Raw genomic sequence first — 9491 nt, 5'->3', positions numbered from 1 at the left:
TGAAGGCTGAAAACAAAGAACGGCTGAAGCAGGCAAAAATGGATTTTCAGTGTCTATACCCCTGATGGAATAAAGCACAAAACCAAAGGCATGACCGTGTGTTCATTGTCATTGTGTTACCAAAGGCATGGCCATATGTTTATTGTCATTTTGTTACCCAACCTTGGAAGAGAAAATTGGTAACAGGGTCTCTCTCCTTTGGCAGTGGTAGTCTTTCTATGTAACCCAAGTTAGCCACCAATTCAAAATCTTGGCTTCTGTTTCTTGACAGCTAGGATTAGAGACATGCACTACTGTGTCTGACCTTAATCTCTTTTTCTTTGGTATTTACATGTGTCTCGATAGAAGCAAATTATCTTACTAGCTTCTGAAATCAAAGGTGTGATGAAGGCAGACTTTCTCTCCTTCCAACACCATTCTTCCTGAAAAGGAATTGTATGATGTGGTTTCTTCTTCCTATAATAAAATTTTTAAAGTTATTTTGAATTGGTTGGGCAGTGATGGCACGTGCCTTTAATCCCAGCACTCGGAAGACAGAGGCAAGTGGATCTCTGTAAATTCGAGGCCAGCCTGGTCTACAAGAGCTAGTTCAGGACAGGCTCCAAAGCTACAGAGAAATCCTGTCTCAAAAAAAAATTTATTTTGAATTGATAAAAGTTGCACAAAGTGTTCAGAACTCTAAATATTATGTTTGAATTGTTTTCAGTAGAAATCTTTTATTGTGCTTTATGATAAATAACTTCATAGATATTCTTCAGTGAGCAAGTTATCTCTTAACCTCATAAATAGTCTGCATCTATCACATTGTTAAATGTTAGAGGATGTTTTCATATTATCTTCATGTTCTTCAAATGGCACAAGACCTTGAAAAATGTGAGACAGTCCTTTAAGAGTAATGCTGTAATCATACATTGATTTTAAATGACCCTGTCACACGTGAAAACAAATCAGATTGTTGCTCTTAATGAGCTTTTCAATTTACTATTCAGTAGATCAGATAAGTGGATTTAAGAGGTAATGATCCCGCTTAGTACTCAAGCTTGACTGTCAGATCCCGGTAGTGGAGAGAAGTCCCTGAGGACAGAAACGTTGACACAGCTCTAGATGGGATAATGGGGATCAAAGCTAATGGATGCTAAAAGGAATGGTGCGCGGGTTACAAGGATTGTGGGTTAAAGCACTGCCTGTGCCAGTGTTGACTGTTTGCTCTTGCGTGTTATTGCTTCAGATCGGATGCTTTGAGAAACTGTTTGACAGCAAAGCACAACAGACCTGCGTGCCTAGCAAACTCGCACAACAGGAAAAGTCCTGGTGGGAACCTCGTTTCAGAGATGCACTTTAGTTATTATGTTCTCACCATGGCATAGTGAGAATCAATGGTATTTCTCAGATTTGCCTAGAAGTAGTGTTCATAAAGCCTTGGAATGTAAAATTTACTTTTATGAAACTACAGAGTAGTCATCCTATGATCCAAAACAAAAAAGTTAACTAGGAGTTAACAGAAAGGAGGAGGATGTGATAAAAGTACACAAAAATGGGCTGTTTAAGATCCTGCCATAGCCCTTCCAAAACCCACGCGTCCCTCAGCTCCGCCTGCCAGCAGTATCCACTGCGTTTATGACATGGTTTCTTTCTTTGAAGCTGATTGTGAACTCATGAGGGAAAACCAGTGCTTTGGCCTGGAGTAGAGCTCTCATTTTTTCATCCTTGGTAATCACCAGTGCCTTTAAAATCCTAGTCATGGTGGAAAACACAGTGTGTGCCCCTGCAAGAGCAATGAGGGGAGAGAGCAGACAGTAGGGAACCAGGTCCCCGCTGTTGTCTGCTTTCATAAATTAGTCTTACATACAGGATCTCACTAGGTAATCACAGATTAAAATAACAATCCAAGCAACTCTATAATACTTTTCTCTTTCTTTTCATGTTTGCCCACCGAATTCAATATATCCTTAAAAGGGGAAGGCATATTTCATTGTTTGATTATTCACACTGTAATCCAGTCTTCATAAGTTCACTCACTGCTTTTTCTATTATATATTAAGTACACTAGTCTAAGTTGCTGAGACAAAAAATAAGGTATAAGGCAAAATATCATCCCTTAAGAATTTTTCAGCAAAATGGGAGAGTTGGTTGACCAAACTTTACAATGTGAAAGGACCATGATAGAAGAACAGAGCAGATATGGGGGGGGGGGGGGTTATTCAGGAAAAGGCAGCTCACCCTGCCTGGGAGGGCTAATAAGGCCTTGGGAAAGATGTCTTTTGAATGATAGGAGGAGGAAAGGGCTAATGCTGAGCCAGAGAAATCCTATGGATTACTCAGTGCTTCTGGTTGAGAGAAATGGGGTGTGCTGGGGGCCAAAGTAGGAACAATCTGAACACCAAAATCATTTATGTCAGATATTCCGAGAGGACCGATTTGAGTCTTCCTGGCCATGGGTCATGGTAAATTAAAGGGAAGTTCCTTTTCTACATACCATTCTTCCTTTGAGCCTTTTTTGTAGCTATAGGCTTCTGATTGAGATAATTGTGATAACTAAGGTGCTCGGGTTCTTGTTCCCTCCACCACAAGTGTCTTAGGACCCTACAGTAAGCACAGCAGCCATTGCGGAATCATCGGAATACTGGCCTGGAGGGCCTGGAGTCAACAGAAGAGACAGTGGAAAGCTGAATATAGTCCTGTGCCTTTAAATACCTCTGCACTCCTCTGGTGTGACCCTTTAACTCTGAGTGATTTATTGTCCTATTTGTGACCTGTGACAGTATATAAGCTAATGTGTAAATAAAGCTAGGTTGTCATATTTGGTAAATAAGCAAACTACAGAAGGTGAGACCACATACTCACTGGGGATAAGATGACAGAAAAGAGATCCCATGCAGCTGGTGTCTGGCAGGGACAACCTGGAATCCCACTAGAGCATAGAGGGTGTAGAGGTGTTAACTACTCTCAACTTTGCCAGGCTACCAGGAATGTCCCATTGGTGATGGTAGTATTTTCTCACTTGAAGTATAGTTGTGTGTTCAAATGCATGGTGTGCCTGAGTTTAAGACAGAAATGTCGTACTCCAAACTCTGCAACCAGCTCTGCCCACTTAGAAGCTCTGAATTCTCGTGTGCTGATGATCAGCCCCACCGTCAACAGTAGGACCTGTCTCTGTGTCTCTCTAAGCTAGAGTGTTACAAGGGGTGTCTATAGCTGATATATGATCTCATGGTTTTCTAAAAATACTTTTATAATCTCCTTGAATTATCTTGAATTTTATTGGTACTTTACTGAAATTAGGATAAGTATAAGGTGTTTACTTAGATTCTTTGTTGAACAATATTTTCAAGTCTTTTGCATGCCTATTCCCACTTTTAAGAAAATGGTGGCTCCCAGCTTTGAGGACAAAATATGTAGCGTGCTGGGCAAAGAATGAGTGTGGGTCTGTTTGTGTGTCGGTATACAGACATCCCAAAGGAGGAGTGCTTCCTGGGGGAAACTGACTGCAGGCTAGAATGGCGATGTTTTCATTTCACTTCCTGTTTGCAGTGTGTTGCAGCACATCTTTGACTTTTAGACTTGTTAGCTTTAGCAGTCTTTTGAAACTGCCTATAGATGATAAAGCTTATAACACTTAATTGTTGATGCAGGTGTATGCCCGTATGTCAGAAGTCTTAGGAATAACAGATGACAACCATGTTCTAGAAACATTCATGACAAAAATGTGAGTATCTCTTTTGGTTTTTAATTGTATTCTGTGGTTTTGAGTCACATATCATCTTACTATATATGAATCCTTTTTTAGATACTAATTTTTAACTTAAAATTTTGGCATTAAATTTTTGTGTGTGCATTCTTCTGCTTACTTCAAATGCTTACTTAACTCACCATCTAAAGGGCATTATCATTGTCAGGAAGTTCACATGGTTATAGTGTACAATAGCAGAACACACTGACCTAAAAAGATTTCCAGATACTGATTCCACAGTTTACTTGGGAAGAATTGTTTTTTACTTTATAATTAAAAACAAAACACCCTACCTCAAAGACCAATGAAACGCTTATTGCAAGCTATTGTCATAATCACCTTAAAACAGAGCATCCATTGGCTACAGCAGAGATGTGTTTATGGAGCTGCATGGCTTATCCTCACAGACACATGGTGGCCTGTTGAACCGACATTGGTGTGCTTTCACTTGCATGCTGTGTGTCTCATAGACAACCCTGCTGTGCTTGTAGGACGAAGCTGGGTCAACACCAGGACCATAAGTCAGTTTTGGAGCCACCAGATAATGCTTCATTTGGGGCAGTAACTGGTTCACCTTCACTTGACTTCCTTTGTGATGATAATTCCATTTTCATTCTGTTTGACCTTATTCTAAATTTAATGGTTTTTTTTCTGTGAAACACTTAACTTATAGAATGACTATCTTAGAGAATTATTTACAAAACTATTTTAAAACTTAAAGAATTCTATGCCAGTGTTCACTGTAGGTTGATCACATAAAGTTTAAATGTGCTATAAGAATTTAAAAAGTTGTTGAAATTCAAACATGCTTTTTATTTTGTGATTGAAGTCACCTAACTTCATAAAATATTTATGTTTCTGTGGTTCTCCTTATGCAGGCAACTGTTTAACAATTCAATACATTTTTTTCATATTTAGTGTTACAAACCTTAAGTACTGGGGAAGATGTGAGCCTGTAATTTCAAGGACTCTTCAGTTCCTAAATGACCTTTCAGTTGGATATCCTTTTCAGTATATATGTGATGTACTAACTCAGCAGGTGCATTTACATGGCCAAGCATTTTTCCCTAATTCTAATTTTCCAGAAATTTACAATAAAAAGTCTAATCTGTTTAGCCTTATCTATAAATGTGTTTATAATAACTGTACTGTGAAGCATTTTTCAATTATAAGTGATCTTATATGAACATACATATATTCCTAACTGGCCAGGTTTGTTTATATTAATCTAGGCTAACAAATGCTTGCACAGTAAAGTGTGCAGCACTTGTGTATTTCAGCCCATAGTTGTTCACAATTTTCATAAATTCTGATTCTAAAAGAAAGCATGAAACCAGCTTGAAGAAGGTGAAGTGTCCCTGGATCCCTCAGTAAGAGTCTCACGTGCATCAGCCGGTAGGGCTTGTGTGAGTCGAGATAGAAAGAGACTCATCGGCTTTTTGACCATGTCTTTGCTTGTCGGCCTCTTCACCAGATCATCGTCACACCTACTCAAGAGTTCCTGTTACACATTAAATGTTTACGTATTTGTCTCTAGAAATCCTTTAAAATATGAAGCCAGAAATCATCCTTATTAGATATATGTGTGTGTGTGTAATATTTTACCTATTAGAAATGGATTGTAGATGGTTGCTTATGTTGTTACCTGTAAGATACATAGATGTTATAAAAATTAAATAACCATTGGTTTAGTTAACCTGTGACATTAGAAGATATCGTAATATAAGGACAATTCTGAAATCGTTGGCTTTGGATGGAATCCTTTAGTGGAGTTTCATTCCAGGAATATGCTTGTATTAGTTAAGTTTAAGATTGTGTTCCTCTGTAAACCATAAAAGATTTCCAAAGTATTAGACACCCACTTTTGTGCTGGAATTTAATATGCAACTTTTTATTGGAAAATAATCGTCCTTGTCTGGCAAAATCCACCATGCAATATTTCTGTTAGTAGGTATAATGCAATAAAGACAGGGAGGGCTATTTATCACTACAAATTTTGAGGATTTCAGGATTCTTTTTATTATTTTAATATATTTCTTTGATATTAAATCAGAAAAATGATAAATTACACCTGTCCAGGCTGTTTTTCCTCTTTACTGAAAAGTGATGTACAGCCCAATTCCAGTGGTCATTTCGGCTTTTTAAGATATGTATTTTTCTTATTAAAAAAACTCAACCTGTATTTTTTTCTAATAATGGTGCTGAAATACTCTATTTCTAACATATGAAGTGGTTGATAAGTACTTCATAGTATTGCAACCTCTCCAGCTTTTCACAGTGAATTACTGTGAAAGCGTGTTATCTGTGGGAAGGCCTGGGATTCTGGGACACAGACCTATTGTTTAGATTCGCTCTGGTTTTAGTTTGAAATTGATATTTAATATAAAATTAATTTGATTTGTATTTTGGTATAATTTGCATAATGCCTAATTTATTGGTATCTATTAAGATACTCTTTCTGTTATCTAAGTACAGCTATTATAACCTTTTATTTTCTGAGCTGTTTATTCCTTTTGAATACCTCTTAAAATTAATTTTAAAAAGTCTTCCTTTAAAAAAAATTTATTAGATAAAGGCTAAAGGTTCTAACAGATATGAATTATTTCCATGCAGGTACATTGATTTATATTTTTTAACAATTATTTCAAGTTTGCATATTTAGAAATATATATTAGTTCAATTTGATTTCAGTGCTCAGTTATTTGAATTATAAATCATTATGTCCCTTCTAGCTGATCAGTCATGAAATATCCTTGAATTCATTTACATAATGGAATATGTGCTTGGTGTATCCATTTCGATGCAGTCTCTAGTTACCTGATGTGTGTTTTGTTGTTCTATCCATTTTCATTATTATATGTGTTTTTTAATCATGATCTTAAAATAATACTTTACTTTTTGTTAAAAATACAATGGCATTCTTCAGCTGTAGGAAAGTATCACCTAATCATCTGCCTTAATAAAAAGCCTTATGCTAATACTCAAAATATTTTAAGATATTATTAACAAATCAATAATAACCATGTTATGAATTTTTTTATTTTCTTTATAATGTATGTCTTTGGGTACTCCTTGAGTATTTTGCTTTGTGTTTTGTTTTCTGTTTTGTGTGCTGCAGGTGGCAGTCATTCGGTGATCAAGACATTCAAAGCCAATCTGTCAGATTTGGTTATTTTTCCTTAATCTAATCACTTGTTTGGAAAGATTGTTTGGAAACAAAAATTACCAAAGTATTTTTTGTGTGTTTTGTTTTGTTTTTAAGGAATCACAAAAAAGTTTGAAGTTCCCTTAAAACAGTGGTAGAGCTTGTTTGAGCGTCAGAACGTGTTGTCTGCCATCACATCATTAGGCCCCAAACCAGCGCTTCTCTCTGCAAGGCTTGGGCTGCTGACTGGGGACATGTGCCAGAGTTTCCCCCTTGAAGTGTTATAAAATAGGGCTGTTGATAGGCGACCCCAAACAGATCACGACCCACAAGTTAAGAACTGCTGATCTAGGTAGATAACAAATAAAAATTATAAAGATAAATCATGAAACATTTACAATTTTTATTTTAAGATATATAAATGAACATTTCAAAGTCATTTTTTTTGTTGGTTTTTTTTTTTTGTTGTTGTTGTTGTTGTTGATAGTGGTGGGTTTTAAGGCATAATTTCACCAGGTACTTATATGTTCACCATACCCTGCTAGTCAATCTCCTGATGTAAGGATAGAACTTTTTATTTTAGCAGATCCTAGAGGCCTTTATCTTATCATATCAGATGAATTGTTTTTATTTCCTCAAAGCATGCTGAGAATTTTTAAATACATGTAAATAAATAAATATGAGAACTGAAAGAATTATCATTTCCATACATTCAACAATTGACTTATATACTTGCCTTTGTTGTGTCTTCTTTTAAAGTAATCTAATCAAACTATGAACAGCCTTTGCATTCCTGTCTCAGTAGTATGTGTGTATTTAAATTATAAGATCATGTAACCGGCTGGAGCAGATGTTACAGTGAACACTTGAGAATATCAGCCACTCCAGAAAATGATTCTTCTTAAGCTCTTTCTAATGTTTCGAAAAATTATAAGATTTCATTATATTCTACATAATTCATGAATGTGAGAAGACAGAATTAGCAGGAAGAAAACATGAAAAATGGGTTAGTTTGTGATATCTTTAAGTAGTGGATTCTGTGTAGTGCACATGAATGGAACACAACTACCCAGCATCATGGACAAGTGTCAGGAGTCTGAGGAAGGAGCCTCAGTTGGGTTTCCTGAAGAAGTTAAGACACATGAAGCAATCGAGATACACCCTCACAGATGTAAATTTAAATAGAAGGGAATGAAAAGACCAATTTCTACACTAATGACTTCCAGAAAGAAGAGGGGACATATGATCGCAGAGGGTGCTTGGGGTCTTCAGCTGATGCTGTTTCTCAGGTTTACACTTGCAAGTGCATATCGGATTAGTTACGTAAACTTTACATTTATTTATTTATTAGTTACTTAAATATTACATTTATTTCTCTGTGTGGTGTATCTAATGAAAAGGTAAACAGTAAAGAAAAAATAGGTAAGAAAAAAGAATGAAAAGTAACAAAGACAGATACAGTTGAAATTGTACTTGACCAAGAATCTCAGCTGGTAAACAACATACCTCAAGGAGTCATTAAGAAACAGACTTTAAATGCCTGCTAATTGTATATGTATATTTTTTAAATAGTGCCTGTACATTTGTCCTAATTATACAATTGCTATAATAAAGTAAAAATAATTAACAAAGTGGAAAAAAAAAAGAAAATAGGACTGAATTTATGTATGTCCTGCTCAAAAGTCAGGCATTTCTCCTGATGTACGTCTTTGAGCTCTGTTAGCATTGAATAAGGGCTTCCGCCTTCCTGAGTAGTGCTGTGAAGCTAGACAGCCTCTGACCTTTCCAATCAGGTGTTGTCAGCCTACTCTGAACCCCCTGGATTGAAGAGACTTGTAATGTTTAAGTCCAGAGACTCTTTTGAGAGAACTATTATATTTTCCCATTAGATCATTGCCCAGGGTGGAAATATATTTGAATAATTTTTATTTAATATACACCTAGAATTTCCAAAAGTACACTTCAAGAATTCTTCATTCTTAGTAACTTGAGCTAACCTGCTCCATGCATCTGTCCCAGCCTTCCACAGCCCGTCACTGCCTGGGATCCTCCCTCTCTGATTTGTTTACACACCTAGAATTCTAGTTTCTATGTGGATGAGGGGGAAAAAAGGTGGAGTCAAGCGGCCTCAGGCAGCTGCCAAGGAAACGATGTGTGGAAAATAAGGTGATGTCATGGTCACGTGGCAGGACTGCTCTCTCTTATCCCTGTTCAGATTTCCCACCTGGCTTCACTCTGCTAAGCCATTGGCCAAAACAGCTTTATTCATCAGCCAATAAAAGCAACACATATACAGGAGGCCATCCCGTATCAATAGCTTCTTGTTCTCTATCAATTCTGCTAATAGTAGTCGTTTGCCAAGTGCAGGACAAAGGAGCAGATTACAGACCCTGCTTTCAGAGCTCTCAATTCTAACAGAATTACCCTGATTTTAGACCTCTTTTCATATTTCAAGAGCCCAAAGTCAACTGTTTTACTAACATAAAACATTTTTTTTTGTATTTTTTATTTTTTTATTGAGAAAAGGAAAAAAACAAGTTTCCACCTCCTCCCAGCCTCCCATTTCCCTCCCCCTCCTCCCACCCTTCCCCCCCTCCTCCAACCCTTCTCCCCCTC

At 36.8% G+C, this 9491-nt stretch overlaps 1 protein-coding gene across 2 annotated transcripts in view; it reads left to right on the top strand.

Moving 5' to 3' along the window:
• Positions 1-9491, top strand: part of Ranbp17 (RAN binding protein 17) — a 352625-nt gene that overhangs the window by 229597 nt on the left and 113537 nt on the right. For both annotated transcript variants that reach the window (XM_026780758.1, XM_026780757.1), the window contains 2 exons: positions 3633-3706; positions 4649-4729. In XM_026780758.1, coding sequence (XP_026636559.1) covers positions 3633-3706; positions 4649-4729 — 155 coding nt within the window. The remainder of the gene's footprint in view (positions 1-3632; positions 3707-4648; positions 4730-9491) is intronic.

The sequence above is a fragment of the Microtus ochrogaster genome, chromosome 7 (genome assembly GCF_000317375.1).
Source record: "Microtus ochrogaster isolate Prairie Vole_2 chromosome 7, MicOch1.0, whole genome shotgun sequence".
Taxonomy (NCBI): Eukaryota; Metazoa; Chordata; class Mammalia; order Rodentia; family Cricetidae; genus Microtus; species Microtus ochrogaster.
The sequence above is the reverse complement of the archived record's forward strand: the minus strand, read 5'-3'. Positions and strand labels throughout refer to the sequence as shown.